The following is a 15,907-nucleotide window of genomic DNA, read 5'->3' as shown; positions in this document are numbered from 1 at the left end:
CTCAAAAATGGTTGCTTAGACCAAACTATAAATTTAACAGACTCTGCGGCTTCATTACGTAACCCAACATGGCCGCTCCAGCTTCTCCGAGGGAAAGAAAACTGCCCGAAGCAAGAATGGCGGACGCAGCGCCGCCCCATTTGCCCTTATGTAAAAGGGAGGCCGACTCTCGCAGTCCCTCTTCTGGCTAGAAAAGGGCGGCCTGGAGAGACTGAGGGAGAAGGGGCGTGGCCCAGGCAGAGAAGGGAGGGGGAGAGAGGGGGGGAGGAGCTTCTCGGAACCGGAAGTGTCGCGCTGCCTCTCTCCAGCTGGTTGTCATTTCGATCGGAGGCTCGGTCCTGTGGAGACGGCGGCGGTGGCTGAGGCGGCCGGGCCGGGCTGACGCACCGGCGTATTGACAGAATAGCCCAGCGTCTCGCGATTTTAATAGGAGCCTCCCTCCACCCTCCCGATCGACGATTGTTTTACATGAGGGGCAAAGAACGACGCCGGGAGGAGCCGAGGCGGAGGAGAAGCAGTCGCAGCCCCCGAGGATCGGCAGTGGGAGGAAAGGCAGGACCCCTGGGAACCGCTATCGCCGCCACCACCGCTTCCCTCTTTTCCTCACCACCCTCCTCCTCCTCCTCCACCGCCACCGCCACCTCCATAAGAGCCAGCCTTGATTCGGCCCTTCCCTGCGCTTTCGCCACTAAGTGATCCTCGTGACCCTCCTCCCTTGAGAAACCGGCTCCCATGGGGGAGAGAGGAGTCCGGCTCCCCGCCAGCGTCGTCCCCTCCCCGGCGGAGACTGCTCCCCTCCAGAGGTAAAGTCCTCCCCCTCTGCGCGGGTAGTGGTGGTGAAATCCCCATTTTGCTGCCAGCTCTTACCTCTGAGAGAGCAAGGGCGGCATCAGACCTGTATTTCCTTCCCTCCCCCCCCCCCGCGAAGAAATCTCATCCAAAGGAAGCTTCGCCTCCCTTTCCTAGATATTATCAGTATATGGATTTGAGCCCAAAGCCCTTCTCTCCTGTTTTTTTTTGCCCAATCAATTATTCTGCTGATGGCTTTATAAAAAAAATAATAATAATGATGTCTTTAACTTAATGCTGTCCGGGTATTTTTCCTCCATCCCCCCTCCAGACACTTGACTGCTGATTTTCTGAGGTGAAAATTTTCCTCTGCAGGCAGCCAGGATTCATCTGAAGGACACGTAAATATATCGGATCATAATAGAAGGCGAGCTTCAAAAAGCAGGAACCCACCCACCCAGCCAGCAGCAGCAGCAGCAGCAGCAGCAGCAAGAATCCACCCTTCGCCTGCTCAACTCAGTCTGTACACATACACCCAGCACTCACTGAATGCCAATATTTAGAGATCGGGAAAAGGAACGAATCCTCCCACCCTCCCTCTCGAGATAGAAAGGCCTTGTCAGAAGGGCATCCGCATAAGTCATATTATTCATAGTCCTACAGGCAAAGGCAGTAGCAGCACAGGTTGTGGGGGAGGGAGGTTTCTCTTCTAGAAATTGCTTCCCTAAAGAAATCCTGAGCTAAAATCTTTACATTTTCCACAGCAAAGACTGTTAGAGTAGAACACAGATATATATTAGATGATATAGAATTTATTAAATGATTCCAGATTTAAATATATTTTTGGAGCTGTGAAGGAGTGAGGAGTACCAGATGTCATGGTATCTTTTTTTCATTAATGTGTACATGAGCAGGTTGAGGCAGTTGGTAAGACAAGAAAGTTAATATATATTATATCTATATATATCTATATATATCTTTTTTTAAAAAAAATTCCCCGGAACTTTCTTTCATCCCCACTTCATTCTTGTGTATTTCCTTTTTAAAAAAGGAAAGCTCTTATTTTGTTAACCAAAGATTTACTTTCCATTCCTTCTGGCTATTGGAAGGAAGTGAACACAAATTGACCCATGTCAATATTTTAAGTGATCACACTTACCAGAATCCAGGAAAAATATCCAAATCAGATATCTCAAGTGGGTAGGAAGAAAGTTGTCATAAAAAGATATTTTCTATTCTGTTGCTTTAGTAGAAGAAAACCATTTAAAGATTTTTTTTTCTCTTTCCAGGAGGAATTCAGATTCTAAATAAAATAAATGGGGGATTACGGGTTTGGCGTGTTAGTGCAGAACAACACCGGGAATAAGTCAGCTTTTCCAGTCAGATTTCATCCACATCTGCAGCCTCCACATCACCATCAAAATGCAGCCCCCAATCCTGCTGCTTTTATAAATAACACAGCTGCCAATGGCAGTAGTGCTGGGTCAGCTTGGCTTTTTCCTGCTCCAGCTGCCCATAATATTCAGGATGAGATTCTGGGGTCAGAAAAATCTAAAAGTCAACAACAGGAAAAACAAGACTCCCTAGAAAAACAGCAGCTTTCCCCTAGTCAAAGTCAGGAAGCAGGCATGCTGCCTGATTCTGAGAAAGCTAAATCTGAAGAAAGCCAGGGGGATAATTCTTCTGAAAATGGCAATGGGAAGGAAAAAATAAGAATAGAATCGCCAGTGTTAACAGGATTTGATTACCAAGAGGCTACAGGGCTAGGTACTTCAAGCCAGCCCCTGACATCTACTGCATCTTCTCTGACTGGTTTCAGTAACTGGTCAGCAGCAGCTATAGCTCCTTCGTCTTCAACAATAATAAATGAAGATGCCAGTTTCTTCCACCAGGGAGGGGTACCTCCTGCTTCAGCAAATAATGGTGCTCTGCTGTTTCAGAATTTTCCACATCATGTCAGTCCTGGTTTTGGGGGTAGTTTTTCCCCTCAGATTGGACCCCTCTCTCAGCACCACCCTCATCACCCCCATTTTCAACATCATCACAATCAGCATCAACAACAGAGGAGGTCTCCTGCAAGCCCTCATCCACCTCCATTTACACATAGAAATGCTGCTTTTAATCAACTGCCTCATCTTGCTAATAATCTTAACAAACCACCCTCTCCATGGAGCAGCTACCAAAGCCCATCACCTACACCATCTTCCTCATGGAGTCCTGGTGGTGGATGTGGTGGGTGGGGTGGGTCCCAAGGGCGAGATCACCGCAGGGGACTGAATGGAGGAATAACACCCCTGAATTCCATCTCACCCCTGAAGAAGAATTTTCCAAATAATCATATCCAGTTGCAGAAGTATGCACGACCCAGTTCCGTTTTTGCTCCAAAATCTTGGATGGAAGACAGTTTGAACAGAGCTGACAATATCTTTCCCTTTCAGGTGAGGTCATTTTATTAATATTAGATAGAGTGCTGTATAAAGATATCTAGGAAAGACTGCATAAATTGCAAGGTTTTATCTTTGCATTGCTTCAGATATTGAAAATGCACAAGTATAAACTTAATTTTAAAAATGCACCTAAATGTGTAGTTCATCCTTTGACATTTCGTGCCATGGTTGCTCATATCTGAATCATGGATGCTCTATAGTGTTTGTCAGAGAAATACCTAAAACTAAATATAAAATCTATTATCTAGTTAGCTTGCTGTCAAATCAGTATTATCTGATCAATAAAACAACTACAAGAGCAATAATTGGAGCCATCCTTATAACTGAATAAAATCCTAAAGCACAAAAACTGTTGAAGCAGTGCTGCTTTTAAAATATAATAGAATTATGTGCAATTAATAATTAGCGGTTCCTAAAACTATAGAAAATACATCTACAGCTTTGTACAGCAAGCATAATTTTCATTTTGATTCAGTTTGGAATATATGTATTTTTAAATGTAGCTCAAATAACAATCTTAAAATGTTGAGTTGGTCTCTGTTAGGAAGGGCAATATATTTTTGTAGTAGATGATAAGTCATTACTAAAAATAGATATGGACTATTTCAGAGAGCTTTTTCTATTGGAGGGAAGCCATTTGCTATAAGGAAATAGGCTGAGCAGTACCGATTTTTCCACTTATAAACATTAATTACCACTAGAAATTGCCATTTAAACAATGCGGTGAAAATATTGACAATATATTTCATTTGATTATTAGCTGTGGTTAGGTATGAATATTCAGTATTTTTTTTACTGAGATAGCAAACCCTTAAAATAGTGATGAAAAAATAAAATTGTAAAATATTTGGTATTTCTCAACGTGGTATATAATCAGATATGTGCTGTGACCTAATTTTGTTGTAAATGGAAAACTGGTAGATAGGCAAAACCCAGACTTTTGTTAAATATGGAAAACTATTTTATAATGGGGTTAGACTACCCAGAGGACATGTCTTGTATTTTCTTTTTAGTTCATGCACCTGAAATAGAAATCATGAAATAATAAATCAGGAAGCAAGATGAGGATTCATAAATCCATTAATACAATGAATCAGCTGGAGTACAGGGGTAATGGTTGAGCCTTACTGCAGCAAGATTCGGTTCATTGTTTTAATAGTTCATTTTGCAAATTGTGATTATATAAAGAAACTGCACTGTGGTAGGATAAAGCATTGTCCTTCTCTTCATAAATTAAGGCCTCAGACCTAGGCATGATGCTAGTGGAATGTTTTGTCCTGGAATACTGGAATATTATGTGGTTTTTATCCTTTGGATTATTATTCCAATCTTGTATACATTTGTGGCAATATGCTGTGATCGTGTTTTTTTTCTGAAGAGCAAATTGGCCATATCAGGACCAAATCCTAGCAAAAGGAACATATTTTAATGAAGTACGTTTTAATTTGAAATGCCTGTGCTCAGTGCTGAGAAGGCAAGTGCAAGACTTCAAAGAACAGCTGAGTATTGCAGATCTAGAAAATTCTCCAGTAATCTTTTGGCATTTATTTTTTGCAGCATGAAGCAGATAGTGCTTTCTCCCTCCCCCCCTTCCTCCTTTTTCACATGCAACGGTTCTCTTTTTTAAAACACGATTGTGCAAGATAAGTATTTATTTTGAATGAAAGTGGGTGCAAAAAATATATTTACAAAGCTTTATGTGGATTAAGATCTTGGAACACGTACAATTCAATTCTTCCTCTGATACATTTAATTACAAGACCTCTTTTCAGCTATGTTTAATATTACTGCTGTGGTATCTTGGCAGAAATAACAAATAGAATACCATTAATTTGGACCAATATTATTTGTTACACACACACAGACACACACACACACACAAATAGCTTCCATATGTAGAGAAGTTGCCTTTTCTTCAGTAAATGAAAATTCTGCAATGTTTATGCAAATGTAATAATCACAGACTCCCCTAATAGAGGAGCTGGCCTTATCTTGGTGCCACGGGAAATACAGACACGAATATCCTTCAGAGATTAACTCTGATGCAAAAAGGCCTTTGCTGACCTGGCTTTCTTTTCAAAGAACATTGCCTGGTTTTCATGCAGATGCTTAGTATGTTGTACAGTGTACAGCTGAGACGATTGTTTTAAAAAAGCTTTGTCATTTGACGCTAAGATGCATCTTTATTAAAATTCAGACCAATAGCTTGTAAGTGTCTAGGCCTGATTTAATTGAAGACGAAATCAAATTCTATCCATCCGGCACCTTAGTTTTGTTATGACATTATAGAAGATCAGACAGTTGAAAATGGGTATTGGTGTGAGACTAGAACCCAGTTTTGCCTTTAATAGTGGTTGTTGCCCTTGTTTTTTCCCCAGTTGGGATGTTGCAGTGCTGCATGAGGGATCTTTTACTGGGTTGTTAGGAAGAAAATAGAGAATGGGCTGAGAATGTATTTATTGGTGCTCTAGGCTCCTTGAAGTTTTAAAATCAACAAAGTATTTGCCGCTAACGAAGATGTTCGATGATGTCCATAGATTTAATGCTACATTAATACTGAGGGAAGTGATGGTAGCCGCAGCAGCGCAATTCAGTAGTCAGTAGCAGTTGCCCCCTAGTGCACAGATAAAGGGTAAACAGCAATTACACAATGCTTGTTGATTTTCCTTGCTTGTTTGCCAAAGTGGCAGCTTTTTAAAGATAGGTATGGCAAATTGAACTGTCCAGTTTGAGTTCTCTGACGGAAAAAAAGGATGCAGGACAATGTGAGCTTTGTTTGTGTCCCTGTGTTACCTTTCCCCTTTAATACTTTAGCATGAGAGAACTGCATGCAGAGCTAGTAAAAACTGCAGTGCAGCTCCCAGCCAGGAACACAACCACAGAAGTATGGAATTGTGCACGTGATTCATATTCTCTTCGATTTAAAGAGCCAGTCCTCGTTTAAGATGCAAGCATGAGCATGTGCTACCTCGAATGTGACAGGTTCAAACATTTCGACCTGGGAGTGACAGGAAAGGTTGCTTATGGTTGAAACATTTATGTTTCGTTTCTGTTCTTTTTCTATTTTAGAATACAACCTGCTTAAAATTCTCAAAGTATAACACAGTACATGTATCGATGCATTATGGTTTTTTTTTTTTTGCAACGTGCTCTGAACATTTGAAATTACCGATTAAATCGGGGCGGAGGGAGAAAGAGATATAAATAAAAATACAATTTACTTAAAACGTTTTCTTTGTAGGGGAAAAAAAATCTTTGCTCTCTTTACCTTTCCTTTTAAACAGGGACACAAACTTCTGCTAAGAATTCAGTGAAGAAGAAACCCACATATTTTTTCACAATGAAAACGTATACTTCATCATGATAGGGCAATTTGGAAGAAAATATATCAGAATTACTATAAAACTTATACTGGTCTTGTTTTAAAAGGAACATTCATAGCTTTATTTTTCACTGCACTCATAACAGAATGCAGAGGCCTATCGGTAACAGATTTCAAATATGCTTTCGCGTATGCAAACATGTCTTTCCTGCTAGTGTACTTCCTTGTAGAACAGGGACACTGTTCTGCACTGTAGACAGTTAAGGTTGAAATAGGAAAACCTATCCTTGCTGCTAGGCAGAAGTCCAGTTTCTAAAATGAATAGCTGTATGCTTATTTCACTTGCCCTGAAGGAATTTATTAAGTTGAAACATGCAACTGCTGCATACTGAGTATTCTCCCACATTTAGTTGTTAAAGAAATGTTTCCAGCAAAAAAAAGAAAGATTTTTTTTCATCTATAGCTTCATTGAAATAAACAAGGTTTTGTGTGCATAAGTTAGTGTATATTCTTGGCTCCAATAAATTGCTTGAAAAATTTGTAATAATTCTGATATACCAAGTAATTATATTCTAATTTGATATGCTACATTTATATTTTGCTAAATCTGTTTTTTATTTGTCCTAAGTATGAATTGAAAGAAAGGCAAAATGGAGTTAATTGTTTCATATGCAAAATTATGAGAGTGGTAAAGAAAATAGAGTAATTTATAAGGAATGGTTGATTGCTAGGAAGGCAAGCATCTGAATACTTTACTAAGAACAGCAGACTTTTTCTATTTTCTTTAAATTTTCCTCAACACTAGCTGTACGATAATAATAATAATGCAATGTTCTGGATTAAAAATAGCGAGAGTCTCTTTCAATGTTTATCTGATCCTCAGCCTGCCTTTGAGGGTATTTGTTTTACTTATTGCTCAAGAAGGTTGAAATTGGATTCAGGGTTTTAAAGAAAGCGTGCCTGTACATCTGACAGATGTTGCTAAAGTTGAATCATGATTGTATGAACCTGTAGCTCCAGTCCAGCATTTGGTATTGTTACACTCACAGTGGCTGTTCTTCATATAAGGCAATACATGCTTGTCCCATTTTTCTCCACCTTTTTTTTTTGTTTTACATAACCACAATCTGGAATGTACATCAGAACCTTTTATTTATAGTCATGTTGTTCTGGGAATTGCTTAAGAAAGACATATGGACTGGGGTGATCCTAAGTGTATGACTGAGAAAGCATCTGAGGCAATTTTGATACACTCCAAACAAGCATTTTTCCCACTATAGCATTTTCCATGGGGAAACGTGAAGTTGGCAATCTGTAGATTTAGAACCTCTTTCAATATGTTTTCATTTTCCCTCTTGTAAAGGTAAAAAAATGAAAATGCATATAAAGATACCCCACTTCTTTTAAACATGGAGTTCAGTTTACTGTTTGATCTCCAATTACATATGCGTGTGCAAGTTCTAATGCTAGGGTTGCCCTGCTAAAAAAAGAAACACTGTAGTTGTGTATCAGTCTTCTCTGTTGACCAGTTGAGGTAGGACAAAAGCAAATGGTTAACCCTCAAAATGATAAAAGGCTGGTAGCCGCTTGATTGTAATTGAAGGTTTGTTCAAATCAACCAAGCCCAGGTGATTTTATGGACATCTCCATTAGTTTTCTTTGCAGTAAAAGAAAAGAAATTTGCTAAATATTTCGTCTGGATTTTTTTTGTCTAGTTTTCACCCCTGGTATTCCTTCAAGTACTAACCAGGCCAAACCCTGTTTAGTTTTAAGCCTAGCCAAGGTTGGCCAAGTGCTGTCACTACTGATATTGCTGAAGACCAAGACATTTTGATAGAAACCTCGTGCTTAAAGTACAGCATTGAAGGCAAAAAAGGTGTTTGGGGGGCATGTGGAGGCAATCATTTAGTATCTGTCTACAGCTTCTTAAAACAGCTGCATTTTTTCCCAGGATTATGTGACTACCCTCCTAGGTACATTATTCCCTTTCAATCTGAAGCATGTTTAGCCTACTGATTATGTTATCTTCTAATTTAGTGCAATAGTTGAAAAAGGGAATGGATTATTCTGATTAATGTCTTATGTTTCCAAGAATATATACATAATGCATATTTTTCTACCTGTATTAATTTGGAGATATTAGCAATTTCCCCCAGTTTGTCGCCCTTCAGGAATGTTGGCTGATTAGGAATTATGAAAATTGAAATCTAGAAGGACTGGGAATGTGGAGTAGAGGAGGGGGAGGCGTGTATGGATCTATCTATGTTCTACTAATCAAATGAAGGTCTGGATCTGGTTAGTACTTGAATGGGTGATCACTAAAAACTCCTAGGGCTACAGGCTGGATTGGGAAATTAAAAAAGAAATCCTAGAAGAAGGTGTTGATCAACCATGAAAACTACAGGCATCTGCCCATGAATTCATCAGCAGTTGAGCTTGACTCAAATATCATGTGATAGTGCAAATAATATATGGTGGGTGGATATATGCCTGCTCAATAAAGTGATACATCACATCATCACTGAGTCCTTCATCTTCAAAGATGAAGATGATTAAAGATTTCTCATTTTAAAAGCACCTATTTAAAAGCCCAGGCCTTTGTTACAAACAAATTTGACACACCCGAGCATGTTTTTTTTATAATGTTTGTTGGTGTGTTCCAGATGAGATTGCCTCACCTTGGGAAACATTGGAACGAATGTTCATCAGTTACTGTTCAGATGATAGGAACACAAATTGACTCATATCTTGATGCTTTAAACTGTATGCATGCTTTACTTAGGTAGGAACTAGGTACAAAACCACAAAGATGGGAACTCATTGTGGTATTGTGGTGCAAGAGGTTACATTAATGGTTGATGTCCTAATTTTGGATTCTTGTTCCTCTTGCATCATAGTAAAGTTGTGTCTAACTGCAAAATCCGGTACTAATATTCTTGATTAACTTCATTATATACTACAGCAGAAGATGGGACCTGTACATGAATTGCAGGAGTCCATACTGTCTGCCTTATATGTACCAATGTCTTTGCTATTCGTTTCAAAGCTGACAGGACATGATTGGGAGGTAATCAAAGAGTTCCCCTCCTGCCTCCCATTTTTCTCCTCCATATCTTGAACTTGAGAGTAGGATATTATTAAATAAAGAGATTTGGCTACTTTTGAAAAAAAGAACTTGGTGTTTCAGTCTGCATTTACATTGGCTTTCAAAAACACATATTTATGTGTTCATTTGTAGTAACTTCAAAAGGATTGTAGTAAATACTGTGTATGCAGATATTGTTTCCATTTTGCTTGGAGGGATAGCAGACATAATTGGAACTATGATTTCAAACTGGTGGTTTCTCATTTTGAATGTCACAATGAATGTAAAATCTTTACTTAAATTGGTACATTATGGTTAAAGCAAGAATGTAAAACAAATTGTAAGTAGGTTATGTTTTATTTCCCCTCCGTATGTCTGAATTATTTTAAAATAACTTTAAGCAAAAAAGCCAATAATTTTCTTTTTCTTTTAATAGAGTGAATTATGGTAATAAAAATATTCACTGAAGTTTTTTGCTTTATATAAAACAAATGTTTATTAGTACCATTTGGCTCCCTTTTTACCAAGCCTTCCCACAAAATTGTAAGGTTTAATTAAAGTCTTATATGCTTTTTGTGCCCTGATTAAATGAAGAAAATAGCATAAGATCCTGATGTTGCTTTAAGAAACAGCTGTTACCGTATTTCCTTATTTGCTGACACTCTTCCATCTTCAAGGGAATAAAATGCTAAATTAGTACTGTAACCTTGATTAGTCAGGCTGTTATTAGCACAATTATTCGTGTGTTCTTTGTAGAGTTCACAATTCAGGATCTTATGAACAAGTTCTTTAAAAAAAACCTTTAACTTAAAACTATGTTATACCATGCTGTAGTAAATCTGAAAGACTTTGTTGTGGAGCTGGTCACAGTTATTATATAAGCGTAGTCATCAGACTGGATTGATTTACTCATGTAAGTAATGTGTGGCCATGGAAGTGACTGTTCAGCTTGTTGTGCCTCATGGGAGTTCAGGGTGGGGGGGAGGGAGTTAGTTGGCAGAAGATATAATTTACTGCATGTCAAAAGGGATTTGTACATACGTATTTTTAGAGAAAGCCCACTGCTACAAATTTTATGGAGAAGCTCATGAACAAATATGCAACCGTTCTTCATACCTGGCAGGAGGTGGATTTGTTTTCCTCTTTTGATACATCCATATCAGACAACTAGCATCTCACAACGTAGCAGATTAAAACAGCTTCTTTCAGCTTTTGGAGAAGTTAAAACTTTCTGTGAGAGACCATCCCATGCTTTCCTATAAAAAGATGTGAGAGCCAAACCAAACATTCTGAAATAGAGTATGATAGCCCTTTTGTACTATATCACCTCAGAATGAACTTAACGTTTGCCAGCTATCTCAGGTGGAGCCATCAAGACGGTTTTGTGTCTCTTCCGAGGTCTCATCCAGAGATACATTTTTTGAAATTTAGACATGAACGAAAATGAATAGAAATAGGAGTCCTCTTGAGTAAAATAGTGGTTTTGCGCTTCTCTCATTGAAACTAACAAGTTCCCTTTTTAAATGTTAAGGCAGGGAATGAAAGTAAAAAAGCACGATACTGTTTTTACTGCATTCAGTAATGTACTAAGCTAACAAAATGCTATTCGAGGATACTCGGTTTTATGAAAATGATATAAGCACAAGACCACATTATCTAAAAAGTAAGCCTACTTTTATTTAGATGTTGATCTAATTCCTTTATCTGCATTTCCAGTGTGTACCTAGTTTTTAGTTGGTCATTTTTATAGCTAAATGTATTTTGCTTAGAATAAAATTAGAAGGGCTGACTTCCTAAGTTTGATTCTTATATTTCAGGAGCAGTTTCTTATTTGTTCATTTGTTTCTATCACTGTGTCTTTTCTGTGATACAGTACTTGATGCATGATACTGTATATAGAACTCCTGAACAGCAGTTGGGTTAGGATCTTTGGTACATCTTTATTTACATGAACCTCTAAATTTACAGCGTGATGAACTGCTACAGAAATACATGGACTAATCCTTTTCTTGTAAGCTTTTAGAAAATAAGGGGTGGTGGATCCCTTATTTATACCTTATTATATTTTTTCTTCAAAGCAAGATATTTTATTCCACAATTATTTTATGGCCGTTTAGTATAATAAAATTTTCCAAGTTTTAATTTCAGGATATTGGGTAAAGGTGAAAAATCTGCCCAAAATATTCATTTTATGGAAAAGATATAGAAATTGTTTCAGAATAGTGTCACTTGGGGGGGGGCTATTTCAGCCTTCCTATATTAAGAACAGAAAACACTCCGTTTCCTTCAGTGGAGATAGTAGAATAAAAGCTTTTGATATTCAGAGATCAAAAGATAAAGAATAAGGAATATATCCATCAATCTGTACTTTTTTAAAATAAAAAAATGGAGTAGGGTGAAAGTTAGTAAAAGTTATTTGTGGTCTTGACTACTTGTCAATCTGATAGTGTGAACTAATACAACTCTACCTTCTCAGCTTGTAAGAATGCCAGTTAAGGGAGTCTGTTCGAAATTACCTATATTTTTTCCACAATTATCAGTTGTTAGCAAGTCTCTTGATGCCCAAGAAAATGTATATTATAAGAATATGTAAAAAAAATTGTCTGTGTGGTACCTGCTTTTCTTATGTCTTTAGATGTATTGAATTACTGTGGAGTCATTCTTGGTACATTTATTAATGCTTTTCACAGACATTGTTACAAAATATATCAAGGTGAAAAATCTGATACTGCACTGACTTCATGCCAGCGTCCCAGTAATTATGCTCACTGAATGACTAACTCAGAAAGTTTCAAGCTTTTCCTTAAATGTTTTGATAAATCCAAAATTAAACGGTTTTTTAAAAACTTATATTTTTTATTTTATTTTATTTTATTTTATTTTAATTCCATTTATATCCCGCCCTTCTCCAAAGACTCAGGGCGGCTTACAAGCTTAGCAGTATATGTGGGATTTTTATTATGTTTTTCTACAAAAGGACAAAATAGTGACTAGAAAGTGTTATAAGACTGAAGAGAATTGGCATCCGTCCACTGCTGTAGCATGGTACTGTTTGTTGGTAATAGACAAAATGAGTTCTGATGCCATATTAGAATAATATGAGTTCTTCACCAGTGCATGATATCTTAACAAGAATAAGTTGAATTCTTAATAAAAATAAGTACACATTAAAAAAAATGTTACATTAGGTTACCACATTGTATTTCTAACACAACTATTTTATAAGTTTTAGGGGAGGGATTCAATCTTGAAATAACACTTTTTAAACTGGAGCATACTCATCATAATTCAGTCCTATCAGTTTTGCTAAGAGAAAATATGTGAACTGTTAACTGACTTATTTTTCAGTTATGGAGTTCATCCCTATAAGAAATTAACTTGTTAATACACTCATTGAGAGTATTAAAAATTGATACTTCAACTTTAAATGTGCTGATAAAGTTCAGTGATAGAAAAGCTTTGCTTCAAATTTTGTTTTAGTTTTTACTTTTTGTTTTCTCTCGCATGGTAGATGTTAAGTATATATAGTTTTTCAAATAACTGTGATACTGAAATGAGGATAATTATTTAGTAAATATACATACTGTGTCAAATTTCATTTCAACATTTCAGTTTTCAAAGGACATACAGAATTGTTGTATTCTTAAATTCTACCTGCCACTCTTCATTCTTCTTCATTCATTCTAAGAGCCGTGCTGGTGCAGTGGTTAGAAAGCAGTACTGCAGGCTACTTCTGCTGACTGCCAGCTGTCAGCAGTTCGGCAGTTCAATTCTCACGGGCTCAAGGTTGACTCAGCCTTCCATCCTTCCGAGGTTGATAAACGAGGACCCAGATTGTTGGGGGCAATAGGCTGACTGTGAACTGCTTAGAGAAGGCTGTAAAGCACTGTGAAGTGGTATAGAAGTCTTAAGTGCTATTGCTATTGTTTTTGGAAATGAGTATGTAAGATGAGCTGGCTTTGAACTCGAAATTCAAAGTGGTATCTGGAACATGTCTGCTAATTCATTTTGATGTTTTAGATATAGAAAAGTTACTAAACTGAACTAGATGATTAAATCAAAAATCACATTTTGTTCATGTCCATGTTGATACCATTTCACAGAACTGTAATATGCATAGATGTTACACGATTTGAACTCTTCAAAAGAAGTTCTATAATTGTATTCAAATGTGGCACAGCAAAGTTTATTTTGATTTTTGAAAGTCTATAATTTTTTTTTGTTTCAGAGATTCATTAATCAATTGATTCTTTTCAAGGGACTTTTTACTCCTTCTAATTTAATCATGTCCCATTCTTGGATACTGCTTGGGGAAGTCCTTGCTCTTTACTTGGCAAAGTTTTTCAGAAATGGTTTGCTGTTACCTCCTTTCTAAGGCTGAGAGAAAGTGACTGGAGTAAGGTCACCCCGCTGGCCTTGGGCCTAAGGCAGGGTTAGAACTCGTGGTTTCTGTCATGGCCCTCTCAGAGGCCAGTTCAGAGGAGAAGGAGGAAGAGATGGAGCTGGGACCATCTGACAGGGAAGGCACGCCAGGGGCTGAGGACAATGCTGTCCCGGGCCCCTCAGGCATTGAGGCAGGTGGTTGACCAGACAGAGAACTGCTTGCCTGCACAAACATGGGAGGATCGGCTGCTGACCGGCAGTGGTGCTCATAGGCAACCGATCTCCTCTGATGAGGAACAGCTGCCTACTCCACTTGATCCAAGGGCAAGGAGAAGGGAGTGTAGGCAAGCCCAGAGAAGGGCTGCAAGGCTGCTCGGGAGGAGGTCGCCCCACCCCTCCTCAAAAAGTGGGTCAGTGCAAGAGCTTAAATATTAATTAAGAACATAATATTAATTAATTAATCCATTCATGTTCCATTTTTCCTTCCGAAGTTTCCTTCCTACTCTCAAGTGAGAAATAAATTATAATTAGATATTTGACTGGATCAAAGCCATTCATTGAACTTTATGGTTCTTTATTAATTTGAGCTTTACACAGTCGTAGACTAGATGGAACTGTGTAAGCCTATGTTAAAATAGGACTTTGGATATTTTAAGAGAATTGTTCGATATAGATCAGTGGTGGCAAACCTTTTAGAGACCGAGTGCCCAAACTGCAACCCAAAACCCACTTATTTATCGCTGGGTGCCAGGTGGGCATGGCCCACTGGGTGGGTGTGGGTGTGGTGGTCATGGAAGATTGGGTGGGTGTGGCCAAGGTGGGTGTGGTCAGCTCAATGTTGCTCGTGGGGAGGGACCCCTGTGTGGGGTGGGTAGGGTTGGGGGAGCTCCAGGAGGTCTCTGGCAGGTGGGACGGTAGGCAGGAGACTCATCCTGTGGGGTGAGGCAAGGCAGGGTGAGGGTGCCATTGCCATGGGGCAAGGCAAGGGCTGGGGCAGCTGCTAGCTGACACCATCGGCCCTTGCACACAGAGGCCAGCGATTGCATGGTGGCCAATGGTGTCCATCAGTAGCCACAGCCTGCCTGCCCCTCGACAGGCGCACTCTGGGGCTCCGCAGCCCATTGCCAGCTGTTCAAAGAAGCCGCCTCTGAGATGCATGGTCAGCCAACAGCTGAGGAGATGATGGAGTGGGTCGTGCCTGGGAAAAGGAGTGCATGCGAGGCCAGGAGGGACAGGATGGGGGGGGGAGGAAAATCAGCTGTGCCGGGATGCATTCAGCCACGTGGGACCTCGGCAAATTAGGCGGCTGGTTGAAGAGGGACAGTTACCACCTCCAGGGCATGGCGCGGGTGCCCACAGAGAGAGCTCTGAGTGCCGCCTCTGGCACCTGTGCCATAGGTTCGCCCCCACTGATATAGATGTTCCAGATCTACAGAGAGTATATGATGATAATATGTTAGTCTTTTCAGTGAAATGTTTATGTAAATTATAATATAATTCTAACTTAAATGCAGAGTAATCTTGTTAGCTGAAATACCAGCCAATTTGGAATACCAATATTTCTAAGAAATAGCATTCTTATACTTTTTTGTTGCAGTATCCTGAAATTATTGCTAGTTGTAGTATATAGGACAATGAATAGTGTACATAGTAAATGCCGTGTAGTGCTATCTTACAGGATTAGTATTTATTTTAGAAATAATAAATTTTTGGAACTTTGGATATTATAGGACAGTTTTTCACTTACTATCCACAGATAGTAATTTATTTATTTATTGTAATATTTAAAAATATTTCTGATCTTTTAATCATTTTTATCTTGATATATTTTAGTATTCTATTAGTGTTTATTAGAACTGGGGAATGAATTTTAATTACATA

At 38.7% G+C, this 15,907-nt stretch overlaps 1 protein-coding gene across 1 annotated transcript in view; it reads left to right on the top strand.

Annotated features, from left to right (window-relative positions):
- Positions 1-329: 329 nt before the first annotated feature.
- Positions 330-15,907, top strand: part of CPEB4 (cytoplasmic polyadenylation element binding protein 4) — a 62,222-nt gene continuing 46,644 nt past the window's right edge. Inside the window, exons 1-2 of the mRNA XM_083354399.1 lie at positions 330-803; positions 1,165-3,227. Coding sequence (XP_083210525.1) covers positions 2,106-3,227 — 1,122 coding nt within the window. The 5' untranslated portion in view covers positions 330-803; positions 1,165-2,105. The remainder of the gene's footprint in view (positions 804-1,164; positions 3,228-15,907) is intronic.

The sequence above is a fragment of the Vipera ursinii genome, assembly GCF_947247035.1.
Source record: "Vipera ursinii genome assembly, chromosome: 2".
Lineage (NCBI taxonomy): Eukaryota > Metazoa > Chordata > Lepidosauria > Squamata > Viperidae > Vipera > Vipera ursinii.
This window is presented reverse-complemented; position numbering and strand designations above follow the sequence as displayed.